This window comes from Staurois parvus, unplaced genomic scaffold (assembly GCF_062004578.1).
Source record: "Staurois parvus isolate SC_StPar_1 unplaced genomic scaffold, SC_StPar_1.0 ptg000597l, whole genome shotgun sequence".
NCBI classification, from domain to species: Eukaryota; Metazoa; Chordata; class Amphibia; order Anura; family Ranidae; genus Staurois; species Staurois parvus.
In genome coordinates this window covers 460,135-484,600 of record NW_028318393.1, presented here as the reverse complement: position 1 = coordinate 484,600, position 24,466 = coordinate 460,135, and the positions used below count along the sequence as shown (strand labels likewise).

The following is a 24,466-nucleotide window of genomic DNA, read 5'->3' as shown; positions in this document are numbered from 1 at the left end:
GTTTAGTTCCACTTTAAAGTCTAAATTTGACAAAACTTTAAAGACTATCTGAATTTTTGACTATAAATTCAAGTGAGGCCAGTTTAGTGTTGTACTGCATCATGAAATACCTGAACCCATTCAACATCCAGTTATGACTTGGAAATATTGAAGCAGGGATAAATATTTACTCTGACTTTACATTCAGCATTGTGGCATTAACAATATTGGCTTAAACAGTAAAATTGGTTAGGCTTAGTTTTTCTTGTTTTTTTTTTGTTTTTGTTTTTTTTCCTCAAGGTATAATTGGTGTCACTACCCCTCACATTGCATGTGTCTGAGCAGCATCAATATGACAGATTAGTGCTCTGTGTTTTCTGACCTTTCACTGTTGCCAAATTAAAAAAGAATTTAAAAAATCTGAAGTTTTTTGTGTAATTTTTTTCTCCCCCTCCCATCCCCCCAAAGTCTCAAATCTGGCTCTCTGGCGGCTGATGTTCTCTTGTGCTCCCCTTTTCACCTTTCCTGGCCCTTCTCTTAGTTCTTCCCCCTTCCCTTCTCTAATGATTTGCATGTATGTCTCCCCTTTGCACGCAGGGTTTTGGTTTTGTAACTTTTGAAACTAGCGCGGATGCTGACCGGGCCCGGGAGAAATTGCACAGCACGGTGATTGAGGGGCGAAAAATCGAGGTGCATGTCTTTACCTGAAACTGGAAGATTGCAAAATGCCAGCAGCTGCACCCCGCTCTTTCCTCTTTCACTTTTCTATATCTCTATCCTTATTTTTTTTTTCTCTTTAAATGGCTCTTTTTTTCATCACTGCCTTCTAAAAAAAATGCTTGCTTACAATTCTGCTTCACTGTATTTTTTTTAATCTGTATTTTTAGCTTTTGTATTATACCCTTATTTTTTTCTTTATGTGTATGCTTTGTTTCTTCTCCTTTAATATGTGTGTTCTCATTTCCTCTTGATATTTTGGGTAATAATTGCATTACCTACATCTCTCACATTTTACACAACATTTTACCACACATAGTCACATCAACAGTTTCTTCATTGCAATATCTCATAATGTTCATTTAAAGTAATTGCTCACTATATACCCATCACTGGTTTGCCTTATCTGCTCTGAATTACCCAGTGATTATGGATAAATCCTGCACATATAATTGTCATAAGACATCTGACATCAAACACAAAGGCTGTTTTGCGGGCATGCATGTGTGTTGTAAACCTATTTGCTTGAGAGCAGGAGGTTTTTTTTTTTTTTTGTTTTTTTTTTTTTATATAAAAAAAATTCCCTTTTTTCAAGGTATAAACCTCAAAAAAAATTTCAGTGTAGGATTTATAATTCAGTAAAATGAGCCAATTGCCCAAAAGTCTAAATATTGTACTAACAAGTGTTTGTGTGTGGTGTTGGGGGGGAGGCAGATCTTATTGAATATAAATATACAGAGTGCATGTGCTTGATAGATAGCAGAGATGGTCAAGTTACGTGGTTTGCTCCCCCCCCCCCCCCTCCCGCTGACAGTATATTGATGACAAATGGAACAAATGAGGAGTTTTTGATAATGTAATGCATGGTCATATTGGTTACATTTAGACTGCAAAAAACATAAAATCTGGCATGTGCATACAGTGTCAGTGTGCACTATTAGCAAAGTCAAAGCCTCCTGTTTCCTATAGAATAAATATTAAAATTTTATTTGAAACCTCTGGCTGTTGACTTCTCCCAGTATTAGCAGCCGTTAACATGTATTTTTTTCTTTTAAAAAGGGTAAACTTTAAAAGCACCGCCCCCTTTTTCTCCCTCAGGTTTTTTTTTTTTTTTTGGGGGAGAGAAAATGAGGACAATCCAGAATGGTATAGTTGCCACTAGAAATGAAGAAATATCTTCCAATAGGGACACTTGTTCAGATGCCTAAAAATAAACAATAGTCTGACATGTTCTATACCTTCCACCATCCATCCTCTCCAAATACAATTGGTATTGTGCTTTAATATGAACATTTGTTAAAAGTTCTGCATTATTTTAGTTAGACATCCAGCAGAGTTTCTATTCTGGTAGGGCTCCCAAAACTGTCCAAAAAATTTTCTATAGCAGTTGTCTCCAAACTTTCTAAATAAAGGGCCAGTTTATTGTATTACAAACTTTAGGGTGGCCAGCAATAGTGGAAACATTCTCTGCATCAGTGGTAATAAACATCACCACGTTTGGCATTAGGGGGAGGAATAGTGCCCCATTATGCCCCCTTATTGGTATCAGTTGGCAGAATAGTGTTATATAAATGGGGTGGAATAGTGCCCCAAGGGCTAGATAAAAGCAGGCAAAGGGCTACATCCAGCCCTGCAGTTTGGAGACCACTGGTCGATAGGTTTGTAATGTTCTGTTTTGCTGGCACCAGCAGTGCCATTACATAAGTCTCTAAAGCATAATTTAATTGACTCATTACCACTATCCTAACCTTTAGTATACTTTCTATTTCTGTGAGGAGACTAGTCTCCACCTTTTCACTAATATTAGTCCTTCAATATACTCCAGTGGAGTATTATGCATATCTGCATCTAGCAGAGGCTCTTAGGGATTACATTAAGGCAGCTTAAACAGAATATATGGCTTATGGCAGCGAATGCATTGTTCAAACGAGCTATTTTGCTTACTGCTTGTCTACATTTACAGATCAGACAGGCTGAATGTAAACAAAGCCATGTGGACATTGGCTTCGCCCAATGATAATTTTCAAAGGAGAAAAAAAGGCAGGAGTTGTAGGCTGTTTTTTTCAAGGTTTAAATACAATAGGCACGTTTGTAAGGTGGTCAGCAATGACAGTGCCCATATTTTTTAATAGCTGGTGTACCTTTTTAAAGCGGAACTACACAGTATATGACCACCACAAAAGTGCTATTTAATTTTAGTAATATTCAAAGCAAACTTGCCAATCCATCAATGTGTCTATGCTTCAGTTTGCTGAGAAATCATTTTCATAAACACCCCCTAGCATTTCTGTCCATGGCCATCTTGAGTAAAGGCAGATGATTCATGTAGCATTTACTTTCTGGAATCCATTTGCTCTTGGCTCAGGCTTAGCTGAGAAAACCACTCCTCACCTCCTGAAGACTCCTGGGATGGATAACATAATTTTGCCTAGGCATGGAAACTAGGAAGTAACTAAAATGTAGAAAAAAGTTTAAAACCAGTAAATATATTATACTTTCCTATCTATTTACTAATACTAGCATCATAATGATTCAAAATGGTCAATGTTGAGAGTCAAGTTCCACTTTAAGTAGTCAAATTGTCTTCCCTGCTTTTGGTATTCAAAAAAAAAAAAAAGTCTGGTAAACGGTGGCACTTTACGAAGAAATAATAGTGAAACAAGTTGATTGGTGCCCAAACCTATGCACATGAACCATTTTGTGTTCTATTTTTTCCCAGTCCATTGATTTCAGAGGAAACTTATAAGGGATTGTGATATCTTCTCTTCAGTTAGAAAACCACCAAACTTGTGAACATTTGTACGCAACTATAATGTGTGTGTGTGTGTGTGTGTGTGTGTGTGTGTATACAGATATCCATATGAAGAATATACTCATTCTTTGAGACATTCCCATGAATACAAGAGGGTTATAACAGAGAGAATGCCGCACTATTTTTGTGCTTTTTTTTGTAGAACATCTGCTTTTGGTGTGCAGCATTTGCATGCACCACTGCCATTTTTGCCAGTCTTTTATATCTTCAGACATACACATTTATTTCAGCGAATTTAATGTTTATGAAGCTTATCCTAAACATTTCCTTGCTAACCATTTCCTAGTCTTTTCTTTGTTTATCTTAGTTTTTTTTTGTTTGGTTTTTTTTACAGTTTTTAAAATCACTGCTTTGATACCACTGTTGCATGGTTCACTTGCCTGTTCCCATTGTTTGTGTATCTTCATGCAAATTGCTGTGTACCATTATTAACCAAACCCAGTTTCACTGCTTATTTTTGCTTATTTCAGAGGTTTTTATTGTGTGCTTGGTAACAATTTCATGCTTTCTGTTCACATTATCTTTGTGCTTTCTAAAATTGTGTGGGTTTTTTTTTTTTTAACCCATTTTCATTTTGCATTTTTTCCCCTCCAATACAAATTTCACTCAAAGGTGTTCGCTGCTTTAGTTTCCATTTTCACTCCTTGAGTCACCCTGCCTTTATTCACACGCTTAGATTTTCATCTGCTCACATCTCTTCTATGGGCTTATTTATAAAGGCTAAAAAATGCTGGTTTCTTGCTTAACTTGTGTGTGCGCGCCAATCCAGCATATTATGCATACAGATTGATATATACTTCATGTATGCCTTTAGTATAAGGTGTACAAGAGTGGCATGTAAATAAGGGGAATAAATCTATATCCCCAATCATTGGCCTGAGAAAGTTATAGGGTTCATTTTGTAAAGCCGTGAATGTGACTTTCACCAACATTCTTGGTCGGAAAATGGGTCAGAATTTAAAATACATAGATCTGGGGAAGATTCCACGTTTGTGGAATGTCAGATTCACTACTTTATAAACGAGCCTAGTTTACTGAGGTCTGATTGTAGTGTTTATGCACAAGTTAATCCAAAATGTTATATTGCTCATCCCTGTTCGTTTTTAGCGACAAGCGACATATGAAAACATGCAAAAATAACATCTCTCACCAAAGTGTCCCTAACACTGAACTCATCCCCTGCCTGAACTCCTAATCAATTTACATCGTAAAATAATCACCTAATGTAATCCTTCAACACTTTATCCTTAACCTTTGCCTTAGCACGTAACACTTTTACTTGACCTTAAAATGTAATCATATCCCTAACCCGATCACTTAACTCAGCCACTAAAGTGAGCCCCTAACCATTCTCCTTGCCACCAACCACTTAACCCTTTAAAGATATCTATAGCCAATAACAGACATCCGATATATTGCAGCTTCCCTGTCTTTACACGTTGTGGTTGTATTGGTTTTAACTTTTCAGGCTTATGCTGTATTCAGCAAGTACAGAAAATACCTCTTGACCTTGCCAGAAATGCAGTGTCATTTTAACCTGTTGTGAATGGATTTGATATATCAAACTTATCCATCTTTCAGTCAACTAAAAATGTCCCCACTCACCCATGTAATAGACCGAAAAGAGCAGCAGGTTTGTAGTTCTGTTCTGCAGCGATGACCATTTCTCCCACCCATAGATACAGTGGAGAGAGTGTGGTGTTTACAGGATTACTAGGAAAGCCTGAAAAAGGTAGACTAAGCCACACATTTTAGGGCTGGTAATCTGCAGTATATTTTTTTAATTTGGATTTATAGGCTTTAAATGCCAATTTACACTTAAACCTTAACCTAGAATCTTAAGCTGACTATACACTGTAAGTTGGCTGAATGGAGGGAAAAAAATAAGATTTCTCCATGCACACAAATGAGGTGGATTGAGGAATATACTGATCAGTGGCTACCGCTGCTGATTGACACAAACATTTCTATGTCTCTGCAACAGAAGCCTATTAATCCACTTCTGTTGAGTGGGAAAGGCCACACTCTAATTGAAATTTTGACCAATCCCAGCTGGACAAGCCATATTTCAATCAGTATATTTCCAGCTTTACTTTTATCTGTGCAATTAACCCTCCCAGCCACTTAACTGCCTAAAAACACTTTTTCCCTAATACGTGCCTTATCCGGCACTGTTAGCAGCACCAAGGTATTATATGCTGGCTCTCTACCTTGCCAAAAATGCTGTTGAGAGTCAATGTCTCAATCTTAATGTGGAGTGCAACATCCACATAGCTGTATTGAACAGCTTGCTTCACAATAACCGATTCACGATCAGTATAGCAACTGGAAAGTAGGCAAATTTCTACATACACCATTTCTAAATAGGCCTTATTGTCTGTCTGCCATTTTTGTCATCTGTGTGCTACTTTTCTGCAGAAATCATTCCTGTCTACTCAACCGGCTTTGTTCCCCCATAAGCTAATGTTTTGCTATATAACATGCTTTCCTAAAAGCTTCTGGTTTCAGAGAGATCTGTATACAAAACATAAACTTGCAGTGTCTCTGACTCCAGGAGCTACTACTCATAATTCCGTTTTCTTCATTGCTCTGTCTGTTTTCCTCCCCAAATTTTTACAGTATATTGCTTTTATATTTTGTTTAATGTGCATTTTTGTGATTTGCATGCTACTACCTGTCAGTGATAAGTTATCGTTTCTGCTTTATTTGGAGACCTCTCCTCCTTTTGTGGGGTTCCGGGGTGGGTGAGTGTGGATGTTAGAGGACTCAGTGAGTGTGTGTGAATGAACTTTGTATTTGATTCTCATTCACTTTATTCCTCTTTTATAATGTATTTTTTTCAACACACACACATTAGCTTTATCGATATGTTGTAATGATCTCTAATCAACAACTTAATATGCAGACAGTACACAGTAACCATATTCACCTCCTGTTTGCCTTCGATTTAAACAAATCCTTAGATTCTGTAGGTTAACATACCATATTACATCATTTTTTTTCCACTATGTTAGAGAAAAGCCTTGTAGTCTAAATATATAGTCGTATGGACAATTTTATGAATTTCCCACACGTCATCCTTAATGGTTGGCAAAAGAGGAGATAAGTAATGCTTTTAGAAGTCTTTAAGAACAGGCCATTGATAATTTTGGAAGTTTTTTGGCTAGCAGATGCAATTAATTGGCCCTGTGTATGTGGCAACTGTGGATGTTTAGGCTAGGGACAGATAAGCAATTACATTTCTCACAAGCAAAAAAAATTAAAGTGGAAGAAAAGGCTACCCAGTAACTTGCCTGTTAAGAGGCTGCTTCCCCTTGATCTTCACTGTCTACATTTTGTAATATCAGAATAGTTTGTGTTTTTTAACCTTTTTTCTATGCTGTTCTGGTACTTCACCGTACCCTGGAGGGTCAGACAATAGCCTAAAATCCCTTGAAGTCCTTGCATCATTCCGCCAGTGAACATAGCTCCCGGGGATGGTGAGACATTGTCAGCCATGAAAAGAGTTCCAACCATCAGCTGCAGAGAGGAAGAATAAGTTGGAGCTTTGCAGTCATGTGATCACACAGAAAAAGTGAAAAAAAGTAATTGGCAGTTTATTGCAAAATGTTGGTAGAAGGGGAGCATCTTTAAATAGCTAAGTTATTGCTTATCCTTTTATTCCACTTTAACTACTAGTTGGCCATAACCTCATTTGTATGAAATCCCTATGCTACTAATGAGATTTGTGGCAGTAGGTAGTTAAATCTTACTAGCAAAGAAATGTAATTGCTTGTGTAGCCTTAGCCTCACAGATTACTTTAGTTCCCACCCTAAAATTGTATCTTCTGTCCTATGTTTGTAGATGCTTAAATACTAACTGCATCCTTATTGGACTGACTGCTATTTAAATGTAGCTTCCATTTAATTAGTTTGCATGCTAGAACAAAGTATTCTGTTAAATTGCTTAGAGGTTTATTTCATACTAATATATCCTTCATGTCTCCTCTGTTCATTTTGGCACACATCATAAATTCTGGTCTCTTCTGTTCATGTTGGCATACACATTTAAAGTGCAAGTTCACCTAAGAAAAGAGAATTGTTTCAGATGTGTCTATAGTTTCATTAATTGCAAAAAGTAAACTTATGCCTAAGCATGCTTGCCAAAGCAGCATGTTTTAACTTGAATTGTTTAGTGTATGTGTTGAATAAAGTAGGCAAGGGTTTAAGACAGTTCTTAGACAGTTTTTGCCAGAACAGATGGTGGTGTTGGAAAATTTCCTCTCATCCCTTGTTCCAGTTACAGCTCTACGTTTTTGTGTTTTCTACCACTTTTATCTTGGTGACAATGGTCACTGGGACAAACTGAGGGTAAATATACCCAACTGAGACAGAAGGCAATAAAAACATGTCCAGTTCTAATCTGTCCTGACTGTTTAAAACTGGCTATACATACTGCCCCTGTAACATTTTTATTTATTTTCCTTTTGTTTCTGTGTTGTTCTGTTTGCCGATATTATCAAGGAGAAGTAGTCCTGGAGCTTGCAAAGGGCTGGGTAACTTCTCTGCCTCCAATTACAACCTTAGTGCCTAAGCGGCTACTATCCCCTAGCTGACGGGTATTGTTCATTTCTGACTGGTCAGCAGGGGAGTGAAAGAAAAGTGAGTGTACGGAGGAGGAGAACCAGGCATTAAAGCTAACCCTTTGCATTTTTCTGCATTGACAGAATGAAAATTGCAGAAGCTTTTAGTAGTACATGAATTTAAAAAACTTTATATATGAAAATCAAGTTATGGCTGTACAGTAACATAAAATTCTGAAATCTGGTCACATCATCTGGCTGTCCTGCTTTCTGTTTAAAAATATGCATCCTAGGGGATTGGACTGCTGCTAAAACACTTAACTATTGATTCTGCAAAACACTGTTGGCAAAATGCAGAGATGTCCATGGATCAATCAAGCTGTATGGGTAAAATGTCACCTGATTTAATGCTGTCACTACAAGTGGCAGAATAACTGCCTTTTTATTGCAGTTCTACCCTTATGGCCTATGGGAATGCTTACCTATGTCGGGACTGAGATATGTCATGAATACTGACCCTAAAGCAGTGTGAAATTCAGTGACCTTTTTCACCAAGGCAATGCCCCACCCTCCACTTTCAGGAAAGCAAAATCAGCCTTTTTGTGTATTTTAAATTGTTGAGGTTCTCTTCAAGCTTACCTCTTTATAATGTAAAAAAGATAAATGGCGGCACAGCACAAGACCTGAGTAGGAGAGTAGTGCAAGAGAAGAGGATAGCTCTGAATCTGCTGGGCTTGGCATAACAAAGCACCAAATCTTTAACCGGGTGTAAAGATTGTTACAGAAACAAAAAAGCTGTGTGATGAGAGAATGCATTTTAATCAGCAAAATCTAAAATTGTGTAAAGCTGGCAATACACAGATTCCACCATCCGCGCTATGCACTGCAGATGGCTGAATCTCCCACTGTGCCTATCGTATTCTAACAGCTGCCTAGGGATGTCAGGTAAGATGAGGCACAAGAACAACGATATAGCGAATTCCAGCCAGTTCATGAAGAAGCTGATGAAATTTGTATGTATGATCAGCTTAACTCTCAAAGCTCTGCAGCAAAGCTAATACTGAAGCGGTAAAATAATTTTAAAGTATCTAAGGACATCTAGCAAATTTATTCTAATAAGGTGAACTTGCTCTTTAAGTCTTTTCTTGTCTTTCTACTGTCTGTGCTGCTTTTGTATGAGAGAATGCTGCATGTGTGAAGAAAGTTGCATTGCCTCTGCAATGCCATTGTTAATCTGTTTATATAGATTCACAATGACTTTGTAGGGGGTCAGTGAATTTCTGCATGCAAAGTATAATTCTTGTCATTTTTCTAATGGTGATTTTTTTCCTTTTCAACATTGGGAACCCTTGTTAGGTCAACAATGCAACAGCTCGTGTGATGACCAATAAGAAATCTGTGACACCTTATGGAAATGGTAAGTTTTTACAAATAGAAAAAAATTCACATGTGCAACTTTAATTCTATGACAGAAAACAAAATCATTGGGCTGGACATCCACAGAATACAGCATCTCCTTTTTTCAAGATTATATTAATTTCTTGTTTTTAGTTTAACTGACTTTTTTGTGATAGGAAAAAAAAAGTTCATTTTGTGCAAGTCTGTTTTGTAAGCAAAATGTATGTTTGACAAGAGGAGGTTGTTCTTTACCTTTTGGAGGAATGTAATGTTTTACATGCCTTCTAAAGAGGTACACTGTCTGCACAATTTTTAGGCAAGTGAGTATTTTGACCAAATCTTTATTTTTTTTTTTTTTTTTTTTCATATTGTCCACCTCCAAGCTGTATTAATTTGAATGCATATTGCATTTAAGCATATCAGGTGATGTGTATTTTGTAATGAGAGAGGGTATGGCCTAAGGAGATCAACACCGTATATCAAGGTGTGCACAATTATTAGGCAGCTTCTTTTTCTCAGACAAAATGGGCCAAAAAAGATTGAACTCTCTGAAAAGTCAAAAATTGTAAGTCTTTTCAGAGGGATGCAACACTCTTGAAATTGCTGATATATTGGGTCGTGATCACAAAACCATCAAACATTTTGTTGCAAATAGTCAACAGGGTTGCAAGAAATGTGCTGAGAAAAAGATGCAACTGCCAAAGATTTGCGAAGAATCAAACGTGAAGCTACGAGGAACCCATTATCCTTAAGTGCTGTCATATTCTAGAACTACAACCTACCTGTAGTGCCCAGAAGTACAAGGTGATCAGTCCTCAGAGACATGGCCAAGGTAAGGAAGGCTGAAACCCAACCACCACTGAACAAGACACTTAAGTTGAAACGTCAAGACTGGGCCAAGAAATATCTGAAGACAGGTTTTTCAAAGGTATTATGGACTGATGAGAGGAGTGACTTGACGAACCAGATGGATGGGCACGTGACTGCCTCAGTGACGAGCACTGAGCTCCACTTCGACTCAGACGCCAGCAAGGTGGAGGTGCGGTACTGGTATTATTAAAGATGAGCTAGTTGGACCTTTGCAAGTTGAAGATGGACTCAAAATAAACTCCCAAACCTACTGCCAGTTTTTAGAAGATACTTTCTTCAAGCAGTGGTAAAGGAAAAAGTCTGCATTTTTCAAGAAGACCATGATATTTGTGCAGGGCAATGCTCCATCACATGCATCAAAGTACTCCACTTCCTGGCTAGCCAGTAAAGGCCTTAAAGATGAAAGAATGACATGGCCCTTTTCCTCACCTGACCCAAACCCTATGGAGAACTTGGGCCCTTCTTAAAAGGGAGATTTACAGTGAAGGAAAACAGTACACCTCTCTGAACAGTGTCTGAGAGGCTGTGGTTGCTGCTGCACAAAAACTTGATAATCAGTAGATCTTGAAACTGACAGACTCCATGAATGTAAGGCTTATCACAGTTTTTAAAAAGGGTGGCTATATTGGTCATGTGTGTTTTTTGTTTGGGGTTTTTTTTTTTTTTTTTGAATGTCAAATGTTTATTTGTAAATTTTGAGTTTATTATTTTAACTTTAACAAATGAAAATAAACAAGTGAGTTTTTCTTGTTTAGCTGCATAATTCTGCAAATGAATAGTTGCCCAATAATTGTGCGCACATAAATATTCTCCTAAGACAAAACCTCACTCTTACTTAAATATTCAGGTTTAAGGTTTATTAACATTTTGGATTGACCAAGAGCACTGTACTTTAGTAACGAAATCCTTAAAAATACAACTTGCCTAATTGTGCACACAGTGTATATTTAGAGTTGTGTTCGCCCACAGTGAGCAGTTACACTAGCCAGAGGGAAAGGAGGGAAAAACTGAAAACCATGTTGAGCCTTTCCAGAAATCCCAAGTCTGTTACAACGATCATTATGCCCGGTTTGTTTTTTGTTTTTGTTTTTTTGTTTTTTTTGGGTTTTTTTTTTCACCATACTGCCTACAACTGAATTTCTAGCTCCAAATAAGCTGAAGAGCCAGTTTGAGCCCTATCTGCAAGGGCAGAACCAGAACACTCGAGCACTATTGCCAGCACCCTGAAAAAGATCACAATCTAAGCCAGTGCTTCAGAAATGGCTAAATGCTTGCCAATGCTGCAGGGTTGTGATCTTCCTGAAGGTACTCCTGTAGTATGTTAGGATTACTTGACAAAAGGACAAAAATGCATTTGCGCAGGTTGTTTTGGAGGCTGTTGGCAAAGACCAATATAACTATCAAGTGACAGCTGTGATTACATCACTAAAGCAGTGAGTGATATCGGCAGCATCAAACCTGATGTCTCATCCTGCAAATATCAGGATATCAAGAGAATATTGAAGAAGCTTGCACAGTAGAAGTACAGGTGAGCAATATTTTAAATACAGATTCATATAAATATGTTGATTTGAAACATTATGCAATATTAATTGTTGCATCTTTCAACACCAATGGTGGTGGCTATTCCATGCAGGCTTTCTTCAATAAATCAAAAGAATCCTCAGGCTGAACGTCAACTATGAGATGATTAAATCACTTGAGTGTACAAAAGACTGTCAGAAACTTGAAAGAGGCAAATACATCTCCAGGTAAAGTTGTGCATATATTTTGTACATGAATTCTGCAATTTTTGTTTCCCCTTTTTAGCACTGCAAGTACAACATGGGCCGCACAGTGGCTAAATGGGTAGCACTTCTGCCTGGCAGTACTAGGGTCGTTGGTTCGAATCCCAACCACTGCACCACCTGCCTGGTGTTTGCATGTTCTCCCTGTGCCTGTGTGGGTTTCTTCTGGGTTCTCCGGTTTCCTCCAAAGACACGTTGGTAGTTTAATTGGTTCCTGTCTAAATTGGCCCTAGTATGGATATGTATGAATGTGAATTAGGGACCTTAGAGTGTACTGTAACTTTTTTCCTTTTTAGCACTTCAAGTACAACCCCAATTGTAGAAAAAAAAGTTGAGCACCGTGTAAAATCTACATGAAAACAGAATGCAATGATTTGTAAATCTCATAAACCCATTTTATTCACAATTGGAAGTAGAAAACCTATCAAATGTGTATCATTTTAGGAAAATAAGGTAATTTTGAAATTGATTTTGGTAGCAAGTCTCAAAGTTGGGACAAGGCAACAAAGCTGTCAAAGTACAATCTTATTTCCAAAAAAGTTGGGACAAGGCCATGTTTACCACTGTGTAGCACTCCACCTTTTTAACACTCTCTAAAAGTCTGGAAACTGAGGAGACCAGTTGAAGTGTTTGGGGAGGAATGTTGTCCCCTTCTTGCCTTTTCTCTTCTGGTGCTCTAAAACCTGGTTATATCTTTCAGCATTGATGGTGCCTTTCTAGATGGGCAAGCTGCCCATTCCATACGCACTAATGCAACCCATACCATCAGATGCTGATAACTAGCCAGAAGGTCCCTCTCAACAGAGCCCAAAGTTGCCAGAAATGTCAAATTTCAATTCATCTGACCACAGAACAGTTTTCCACTTTTCAATAGACCATTTTAAATGAGCTTTGGTCCAGAAAAGATGGTGCTTCTGCATCATGTTCAGATATGGCTTCTTCTCTGCATGATAGAGCTTTACGTTGCATTTTTGAAAGGCAAGGTGAACTGTTCAGACAGTGATTTTTGGAAGCATTCCTGAGTCCTTGCAGTGATGTCCATCACAGAATCATACCAGTTTTTAATGGAGTGCTGCCTAAGGGCCCAAAGATTACGGGCTTCCAATATTGCATTTTGGCCCTGTCCTTGCACACAGAAATTTCTCCAGATTCTCAGAATCTTTAAATATATCATTATCTGCAATACATAATATCAAACGTTTTGCAGTTTTACCTGGAGCAGGATTCTGAAATGTTGACATTTTTGGACTCAGCATTTCCTCTGCCCATCTTTACTTCTGAGACACTCTGGCTCTCTAAGATGCTCTTGTTATACCTAATCATGTTACTGACATGTTGCCAGTGCCACTTGTTAACCCAATTAGTTGCAAAATGTTGTTCTAGCTTCTCCTTGTTAGTATCACTTATTTTTACCAGTTTTTTTTTTTTTTTTTGCACTAGAAACAGTGACAGCAGAAAAAGGCCAAGTGGTCCATCGAGTCTGCCTGTTTTTTTGTTTTTTTATTCCATTAACCACTTGCCCTTCTGAGGATTTACCCCTCTTCCTGACAAGGCCATTTTTTGTGTTATGGCACTGCATTACTGTGACTGACAATTGAACGGTCATGCAACTCTGTACCCAAATGAAATTTACATCCCTTTTTTTTTTTTTCCCTACGAATTGAGCTTTCTTTTGGTGGTATTTGATCACCTGTAGGTTTTTTATTTTTTGTGCTATAAAAAAAAAATGCCAACAATGTTGAGGAAAAAAACACTATATTTTAGATTTTTTGCTATTAATCACAGCTGATCACATGTAAACAGGGAAATGCCGGTTATCCGCATTTCTCTCCTCACGAGCTGTCACACTGACAGCTCATGAGGAGAGCCGGTAATCGGCATTCCTTGGAGGGGACATATACACTGATCATCAGAGCACTGATGATCAGTGTGCCCTGATCTGTGTAGCCCCAGCAGTGCCACCTGTCAGTGTCCATCAGTGCTCATCCATGCCACCTGCCAGTGCCAGTCAGTGCTGCCTATCAGTGTGCATCAGTGCCGCCTATCAGTGCCCTATATGATTGCTGCTTTTCAGTGCCCATCAGTGATGCCTGTCAATGCCCATCAGTGCCACCTATCAGTGTCCATTGGTGCAGCCTATCAGTGCAGCCTCATTAGCACACATCAGTGAAGAAGAAAAATTACTTATTTACAAAATTTTATAACAAAAACTAAAACTTTTTTTTTTCAAAATTTTTAGTGGTTTTTGGTTTAAGAAAAAATAGAAAACCCAGAGGTGATTAAATACCACCAAAAGAAAGCTCTATCTGTCACTAAAAAAAAACGATAAAAATTTCATATGGGCACAGTATTGCATGACCGCACAATTGTCATTCAAAGTGCGACAGCGCTGAAAGCTGGAAATTGGCCTGGGCAGGAAGGGGGTATAAGTGCCCTGTAGGCTAGTGGTTAAACATGTCCAATAAAAAAAAATTTAAAAAATCAAATCTAGTTATAAATTTAGGCCAAAATGTATTCTGCTACATGTCTTTGCTAAAAAAAAAAAAAAATTCCCAATATGTGTAAATTAATGGTTTACATGAAAGTTAGTGTTTACAAATGGTATAGATACTGGATTTTATTTTGACAGATACCGTTTTACATGAAGAGCATGAAGATTAGAGCACTGGTGTTTATTTCCTTTGGATTAAATAGAACAGGATTTTCTACAGAGCCCTGGGGTACACCACTAGTGACTGGTCTCTGTTCTGAGTGAACCCCATTTACAACCACACTCTGGTATCTATACAAAAGTATGTCCCAACGTTTGTGAGATGTGATGCTGCCATCAGGGCAGCACAGTGACTAAATGGTTAGCACTTCCACCTGGCAGTACTAGGGTCGTTGGTTTGAATCCCAACCACTGCACTGCCTGCCTGGAGTTTGCATGTACTCCCTGTGCCTGCGTGGGTTTCCTTTGGGTACTCTGGTTTCCTCCCACACTCAAGACATGCTGGTAGGTTAATTGGATCCTGTCTAAATTGGGCCTAGTATGTGTATGTATGAATTTAAGTTAGGGATTTTAGATTGTACACACCTTGAGCGTTATGGGCTGATGTAATTGTACAATATAAATATATAAAGCACTGCGTTAATTGACGGCGCTATAGAAGTACCTGTAATAAATTTTAAAAAATTATTAAATAATAAATTGCCTTATAGTTTTCTTTCAATGGTACGTTTTCTCAGTTTTAAACATTTTGATATGTTTTATACTTACAATTGTGAATAAAATATGAGTTTGAGATTTACAAATCATTGCTCTTTTTTTTTTTTTTTTTTTCAATGTAGATTTTACACAGCGTCCCAACTTTTCCAAATTTGGACCTACAATAAATGCTTAGTGGCCCTTCCTAACAAGGGCTGATGAATTGGATGCCACTGACTAGTGAGGGAGCAGGCTGATTAAAGGTTTATTCAGATGCAAAGCATGCTGTAGACGAAACATGTTGGGGCATGGCTTGGATGACTCGAGCTGAGGCTACTTTTACCTGCTTACCACTTGGGGGGCTGGGTGAGGTGTGCAATGGCCGGACTATTTCTTCTTACTTTTACCAAGTGGGGTTGTACATATTGGTCAGACCGCTTTCACACTTCTCCCTTGCAAAAAGATGGTAAAAATGCATATGGGTTTTCCCACTTCTTTTTTTTTTTTCCCAGGCACTTCTCAGGTGTGTTTTTTACACCTGTGAAAAAGACACGTTATTAAAAAATGCAACCGTGGTGTCTTATTCATTTTCTATTCATTTTAATGGAGAGGTGTATTTTTTTTTTTTTTTCTTGCACCCTTCCTTAGTTACATGCAATGTATTTATTCAGTGATGTGACTCAACAGAGTAGTATCTGTATATTTGGTATTTTCAAACCCAAACCATTTAATGTGTAGAATTATAATCGATCATTGCCTGGTAAATGATTGTAACTGTAAAAATTGCAGTGCTTTTCACTGTCAGTTAAGTCAGTCGGCAGATTTTCCTGCACACCTATCCCTCTCTATGAAAGCTTTTATATATTTCCCTGTTTTATTGAATAAATCTGTCACTGTGCAGTCTGTGTGTAATGTTACATTGGCCCTTTTCATTTGATATTGTGCGCCTAATAATAATGCTGAACATCAGTTTTATTTGGCCAGAATGCAGCTTTAATGCAGTTTTTAATGTATTTCCATTTGTCCTTCAAGAATTTGATACTTTGCTGCTTAGGCTCCACAGTCCTGAGCTTGTATTGTATGTAAACATCTGTATAACTTCAAATAAACATGTACACATTCATGTTGACCAAACTACTTTTTTCTTTTCTTTTACTTTACAGTTTTCTTCAACCAGAAGGAACCGGCTTTGGGGCAACTAGCTTAGGAAATGATCTGTTCACTGCCTTTACCAGTGTCCTTGCATACCATTGCTTCTATTATGCAAGTTCAGACCATCTGAAAAGGAAATGCTATGTCTGAACCATAAATTTAAAAAAAAAATCAGAATTCATACAAAACCATTATGTTCTCTTTATACTTGATTTTTGATTTGTTTTTTTTTTAGTTTTGTTTTTTTGTATGGCGGAAGATATGAGGCCTAACCATTTTAAATGTGTGGCATGTGATGCAGTTTAAAAGTTATCGTATCTCTTTAAGTAGAACTAAATCCCTCTTTCTTTTCTTTTCTTACAGCCAATGAAAGTGCCATCTTGGGCCCTGATCTACTGTTACCATGGGGCTTCACCCGTGGTCAGCAATGACGGCAGCAATTTGAGGGCTTGAGCCCTGATTCACTCATGTGGATTTGCATTTCATTTTGAACTGCCAGAATCAGATGACATTAGAAAAAGCATGTGTTATTGTACCGCACTGCACTAAAAAACGTATTCTGTGCACCTGCATGATAAACGCATAGTGGAACTGCATGTGATTTGGAAGGCATCTGCTCTCTAGAATCACATTACAAAACTTATTTGGCACTGCATATGTGTGAACCTAGCATGAAAGTTCAGGTTGAAAACTGACAGAGCACAATAACAACCTTGACTGTTTTTACCAGAGGTATTCCTTGAATGTAACTGTGTTGGAAACCCATTCAGTTGGCTAGTTTAGTTCACTTTAAGAGGAGACTCTTTGTGAGTTCCAACACCAGCGCAAATAAAAGGGGTGAAAGAGGACAGCCTTGACTGGTACCTCTACCCAATGTAAAAAAATCTGAGTTACAGCCAGGAAGCCTTATTCTCGTTTTAGGAGAGTTGTATAGGGTGTGTATACTAGCCAAAAACTCAATTCACTGAAGCCCATCTTCTGTAGCAAGGAAAATAAATAGGGCCAAAGAACACTGTCAAAAGCCTTGTTTATGTCCAGACTCATCAACAGAACCTCTTTAGAATGCAAATTGGCATCCTGGATAACATTTTAGGGTGAGGCGAATGTTTAAGAGGAGACTCTTAATGGAATACCTGGTCAGTAAATTTAACAGTCTTGATTTCTGTTCACTGAGATCATACATCCTAAAGCTACCAAGGTTGCCAACTAAATTTTTAATTTGGCATACACAAGTAAAAACATTTTTTTGTCACATTATTGGTGCAATTTTATGTTTAATCTTTAGCACAGTTTACAAATGCAACAGCATGTCCAAAATCTACATCTTGTCACTGCATGAAGTTGAGTGGTGCAAAAAATTGCCATCTGCAATACATGAAACCGTTTAGGGACAGATAGGTCATACCCAACTGGTTCTGGTCAAAGCAGTGGTTCATTTTTCACATGTGTTCTTGCCTACCTAATCAAGAACTTTTATGGAGGATAGTCATCTGTGAACACAAAAAGGGGTTTATTTGCTAAAGCTGCATAGAAACCAATCTGCTTTCAGATTTTATTGCCAAAGCTTAATTGAACAAGCAGAGGTTAGAAGTTGATTGGTTTCTATGAAGAAGTGAGCCTGATTTTGCACTACAGCTTTAGTAAATAAACCCCAAGGGGTGTGTTACCACAATACGTAGGTGTGAATAGAGAAAAGATCAGGACTCAAGTCAGACAACCTCAGCCCAATGCATAGAAGCTGGTGAAAAACATGTTGATGGGAGAGAGGGGAGTTTACCCCACCCACCAGTCTTCCTCTCCTTTTATATTCCATTAACAGGCTGAGGGACTGGGAAGTAACCAAGTTAAATTGTTTAACTGCAGTACAGAAAAAGCAGGTCACCAATGTGGCTGTGCTGGATTAAAGAACTGTGTAAATCTTAACACAGGCTTGACAAAATGGCAAATTCTTTCCGATGTGTATTTTAACTGTGTATTATCAGTTTGCTTGGCATTCTGCTTTAACACAATGAATTGTTTATAATTAAACCCTTTTATAAAAAACGTTGCCTCACTGTTGTTTTTGTTTGTTTTTGTAAAAGGTTTCATTTTTAGCAAGAAGAATTTGTTCACCCTTCCCTTTTGCAAATCCATAATTTTTGGGGGTTATTACTTAGTGTGTGTTCTGATGTATTTTGTTTTAGATAGTGAAGTTAGGCTGTCTGTGTCCTTTCTGAGATAATTATTCTCTTAGGTCAAATTCACACATGCATTGTACAACACCTGTCACTGTAAGGACACAGAACACAATCATTTTCTGCATGTTCCATTCACACCGTAATACTGCTCGGAGCAGCTCCATGAACAAAGTGTTCCTTCGTACACTTCAAATAAAGTTTGTACTAAAACAAAAGCTGTGTGACGTGCTGAATTGCACACAACACTATCCCCGCAGTCCGGAACGGATACAGCTGCTGCATGCACATAGCTGTTGCTCCCAATTTGACATCCATGCCGGTGTATGACCTCGAATGCGGACAGTGTGAGACCTACACAGATGTCAGCTTGGCAGCAGTGGTTGTATCCCCACAATATAGAAGGCTCATAAATCTACCTCTTGGAAGATATCGCACCTGGAAGGCTTAAATTTGCCTCGTGCAGGGCTCTGGGTGTTCATCCACATTCCCTCAGTGGCTTGGGCGCTGACCCTTCTTCATTGGGGCGTTGAACAAAAACTTTGAGGTACCATTAAAGGGCAAGTTTCTGGCCCCCTTTGCATTCCCCATTACCACCGTGGGGCTTGAATTTGGTTCTTTCGGTCCTCCAGCAGCCTCCCTTAGAGTGTATTTGGGATATTTCCCTGCTTACTCTTTTTCAGAAAGTTGCCTTGGTCACAATCACTTCCCCAAGCCAGGTGTTGAACATGGCAAACTTATCTAGTAAGTCTCCCTATTTGATCCTACACAAAGATAAGGTGGTTCTCCGTCCATGCCCCTCCTTCAGAATGTGGTGTCATATTTGTACCTAAATGAGGACCTTGGTCCTATCTTTATGTCCACAACCTTCTCATCCTGATGAGGTTGCTTTGCACTCCTTGGATGTGGTTTGTGTGTACCTGTCAGCTATTGCTTCATGCTGGCGGTCAGATTCTCTTTTTATGTTTGCGAACCACCCAAGGAAAGGCCTGGCAGCCACCTCTGCCACCATTTTCAGTTGGATCCGGTAGATGCTTGTTCAGGTGTACACTATTGAGGGGTGGGCTCCCCCCTTCTCTGTTACGTCACACTTTGCCAGGGCGACCAGTGCCTCCTGAGCTTTCTGGCATCAGGTGTCCATGTCTCAGGTATTTAAGGCGGCTACCTGGTCGTCTATGCACACTTTTAGAAAGTTTTACAAGGTTGATGTGTTTGCTTCTTTGAACTCTAGTTTTGGCTACATGGTTTTGCAGGCTGCTGTTCAAGGTTCCTTGTTTGCCCACCCCATTGCTTTGGGACATCCCTATGGTCAGGATTCAGAAGAGCTGTGTCCATCAAATGCAAGAGAGAACGTGTGTGTTTTTTTTGTTACCATAAAATCACTTTCTCTGAGTTTATCCACCCCTCTATTGGAATTTTCTACTTCCTACACTGCTTTGTTACGAACTGGCTTGCCTATAGCAGAGAGGGGCTTTATATCAGAGGGACTGCCCATAGGAGGCGCTCTGTTTTTTTCTCTGCCTAGATTCCTACTCCTGTAGGTGGCACTAAAAAACCCTATGCTCAAGATTCAGAAAAGCTGTGTCAGTCAATGAACTCTGAGAACGAGATTTTATGCAGAGTGAAAAAAGAAATCCCTGTTATTCCTGATCTAATTAAAACTGTACAATCTTGAGTTTCCCAAGCCTTTCACTCAGTGTTCACCAGGGCAAGTATTGAGGGTAAATCTTCCAAGCAGGTGAACAGTCTGCAAAAAAATATAGGCCTTTTAAGATTTCCCCACACTATGTAACTAGAAAAGGCTTGGCTTAAGGTGAATGTTGTACGTTTTAAGCCTATGTCTTCAATCTGTTTCAATAACCCTTTATGTTCTGAATAGTTGATGTTGATTTGGGTTTTAGGACTTTCACTATATGTAGTATGTTTATTTTATACAAAAGAAATCCTATGTTAGAGAGGTCACAGTGAATAGCTAAGCTGAACAGCCGTGTTGAGCCTGTTAACAGCTGTGCTGGGTCTGGTAGTGTTCTGTTCACCTAGGCCCTGGGCACCAGTGAAGATTCTTAGAGAATAAATGTTCTATTTCCATTGAAAAATGCAAAAGAAATAATCTGAATCAATCACATTGATGTTTTTTGTTTTTCAGGCTGGAAACTTAGTCCTGTTGTGGGAGCTGTATATGGACCAGAACTCTATGCTGGTAAATCTCCATTGTAATTTTACACTCTAGTTGTGCAAAGGGCAAAACCAAGTCAGTGCACACCTCTGAGGTTTACTTTTTACACAAGGCTATTAATATCTTCCCATTTGCCTTGCATTGCTGCACACATGGCCTATTCATTTTAAATGGGCTGCCAATGATCCAACACAAACAAAATGGCTAGGTTCCTAGCCATCATATCGCTTGAGAATCAAGTATATACAAGGTAGACCTAGTAAACTCAGAGCTACTATGTATACATATTACAGGTCAATGACTTAAAGTATTTAAAGCTTTAAATAAATTAATTTAATTAGTTTAATTTAATTAAACCCAAGAACAAACATTTTATATATTGCTGTTGAGCAATCTTTAGATGTGGCTGCGTTTTTTAGGGGTTTTTTTTGTTGTTTTTTTTCTCTCCGAATTTTCCATTTGTTTTACCTGATCCTGCTAGTAGCACACTTCCTGTCCTGGGGTGACAAGGCTTACACGCTGTCCTGTATCTATGGAAGAGTAGCATTGTTGCCTTTGTATGAGGACTACAGAACACACCATTCCCTTCTTCTCTCCTGTAGTCCAGAGATAGCTTGGAGCAAAGAGAATGCAGCACAGACACAGAACAAAATAATTTTATCAGCTCAATAGATTCTGGTAGAATCAAGTTTTTTGCACTTATATTTGGACCATCAAAACCATTTCAAGTGTATATTTAATTGACAAAACAGGAGATGTTTGTTAGGGTTTTACGTTCAAGCCACAGGAATGGTGAGACAGCTAGGCAAGTAACATTTTTAGAGGGTTAGCAATGACTGTGTGTGTGAATGAACTCTTCCTCTGATATCTTCCAAGTGTGCTGTTCTTCACTATCCAAGGGTATTTGGTCGCTGTGCATTAGGAAATAAATTTTATTAATACATTTAACAGCAGTGTACGAAATGAACAACCGTGCTGAGCTCACTAAAAATAAATTACAATTCACTCAAGACCTGAATCTGTCCACTCCTTGCCTGGACCAAAGAACTCCCATCAACAAAAATAGTCCAATTCTCTTGGAAAATGTGTATAAACCATACAATTCACATGCAGATACAGACAAAAATGTAATGTTTTGTAATAACCACAATTATAACAATGCAGTAAAATTCCTAATGATCAACCAATATCGATGATATAAATGTATTAAACATAAGAACATTATTGTTTTGCAGCTTATTAGTCCTTGGATGCGGTGGCTGTATACACTTTTTTCTTTCTTTTTTCAGGCCAAGTACAATTTCTGTAGTTAAAAAAAAAAACAAAACAAAAAAAAAACAACCCTGTTAGTTCTGCTAAATATCCAGTGTCCTCATTTCCTTTGCACTGAACTGGAATCTCAAACGTTATCTGACACCTGCAGAATACCTCCCCTCCCCTTATGAAGAGGTGTTCTGTAGTCCAAATCATAACAACCAAGGGTGACAACAGTACACTTCCACAGACAGTGCAGTGAGGGCAATGCAAAACTAGGGCAGGAAGTGTAAAGAAGATGGGAAGGATCACAAAAAACATACAGCCACCACACCTGGACTGGTAAGCCATAGATATGTCTCTTGGCTACTACTGAGGTCTATGAATTGTTTTTTATTGTTACTAGTAAGCTTGATAAAGGGACGGTAAAAATGGTTGCTCCTTTAGTACGTTGTGGAACTTAAAAATTGCCTTGTACTTTTTGTGCTGTACTCCTCCCTTTTTATCCCCAAGGGGGATACACTTCTACTGAAAATTAAACCAAGAACAAAAAAAAATCTAAACATCTACACAACTGCCTTTTAAAGCAACAGATCTTAGATCTATTATGACAGGGCGTTTTTATTGTGTTGATTTGTAAATGTTATGAGAATAACGTTTTTATAGAAACAGAATACTTGGCTTTTATAAATGTATGGACATTGTAAATTAAGTGTTAAGAGTATGAATGCTAGATTTTATATTATATTTTAATTTTTTTGCCAGAAACTCCATGTTTAACATAGAAAGTTGTAAACCGCACACAACAAATTTTTTTAGTCTATTTTTCCAGATTGACCATTATAAGGAGGTTACACCTGAATTTGTTTTGCCCTAGAAGTATGTAGACATTGGGATTCTGTTCTTTGCTACCTGGTGGTGGGGGATGGGTCGTCATTTATAAACAAATGTATCCTTCTTTCCCACAGTTTTTTTTTTATTACTGTATGTATTTTTTCTTTTTAAATTTTCCCAACAATCCTCCCAAAGCTGCACCTGGGCTCCAAGCTGACGTCTCTTTGGCCACTGAGGCTGGTGTCCCCCTGCCTGGACCAAGGGGGGTTAACACGTACATTCCATTGATCAGTAAGTAGGGAGTGAAAATGGCCCTTCAACTTCCCAGAATCCCTCTCTGGCCCTTATCCTGTCTTCCTGCTCGTATTTGCACGTGCAATTTGTGTTTGCACTGGGATTGAAGGGGAGGAGGAATTGCAGCCTATGCATTAACAGACACAGTATCGTCTTTCTCTGCAGTGCATTACAAAACTGCCTCCCTGTATCAAAGCATTTATCTTTCTATTCATTGTATGTCAGTTGGGTTGCTTGTAAGAACTCAGTTGTGTTTAGTTATATGTATGTTTCATTTCTAGCCCTATTTAATGGAGAGGTGCTTAGGACATGAAAGTTACATGCCAATTATTATTATTTTTTTTTTTTTTTATCACTTCAAGTATTTTTGTGAAATTCTTACTGGTGTACTGCAGCAATTGACTCATGAAAACTGGAACAAGAAATAAGAATATTTGTTCACAGCAACCTGTCAGATTTCTTGTGTTTTCAGTGCAGATTAATGAATAAAAACTGGAAATGAACAGGCATGTTTTTTTTTCTTGGCTTTTTTTCTTTAATTACGCCTATTTTTTTCCCTTGTGGCTTTGAGTTTGCCTTTTTTTTTTGGTCCGATAAGATTTTTTTTTTTTTTTTTTCTAAATTAAAAGATCTCTAAATCGAAGAACAAAAATGCAATATTGAGCTTACCATTCCTTGGATGTGGTGGATGCATTAGGCAGGCCATGCATTAAACTTTTTTTTTTTTTTTTCTTGTCAACTAGTGGATTGAACAAAAAAAATAGCAATTCCCACATCCACACATTCGAGGTGGATGGGGGGAATCATTCCCACTGTGCTATCATGTTATCAAACTAGGGAGCCTTCCCTGCCATGAGAACACAACAACCAAGCTATAGCTAGTGGCACGGATTGTTCTGAAAAAAAAAGACAGGGTGCTTGTACAGAAGACCATCGATTTGACTTCTGTACAATCAGGTTGCCTGTATGTGGATCGAAATTTGGCCAGCCTCTGCTGAACCGGTAAAATTTAATTTCATGTATGGCTGGCTTAAAGCAGGCCATAGATGGTATTATTATACAGGATTTATATAGCGCCAACAGTTTGCGCAGCGCTTTACAAAATGAAGGTAGACATTACAGTTACAATACAAGTTGGTATGATTTTCTTTTCTTCCACCAATGGTAACTGTTGATGGGGGAATGCCTTCTGCGGTGCAATCGTATTCTGTCAGCAGGGAGCTTTCCCTGATGGCAGAACACAATGATTACTGCTAGCAGGTATAGCCAC

The 24,466-nt window shown here is 38.3% G+C and overlaps 1 protein-coding gene across 17 annotated transcripts in view; it reads left to right on the top strand.

Moving 5' to 3' along the window:
* The window catches only part of RBFOX2 (RNA binding fox-1 homolog 2), a 478,104-nt gene that overhangs the window by 402,121 nt on the left and 51,517 nt on the right, over positions 1–24,466 (top strand). For 11 of the 17 annotated variants that reach the window (XM_089692627.1, XM_089692619.1, XM_089692625.1 and 8 more), the window contains exons 5-8: positions 577–669; positions 9,427–9,487; positions 20,785–20,838; positions 23,098–23,193. In XM_089692627.1, the coding sequence (XP_089548753.1) occupies positions 577–669; positions 9,427–9,487; positions 20,785–20,838; positions 23,098–23,193 (304 nt within the window). The remainder of the gene's footprint in view (positions 1–576; positions 670–9,426; positions 9,488–20,784; positions 20,839–23,097; positions 23,194–24,466) is intronic. The other 6 variants (XM_089692621.1, XM_089692623.1, XM_089692622.1 and 3 more) reach the window with 3 other exon arrangements.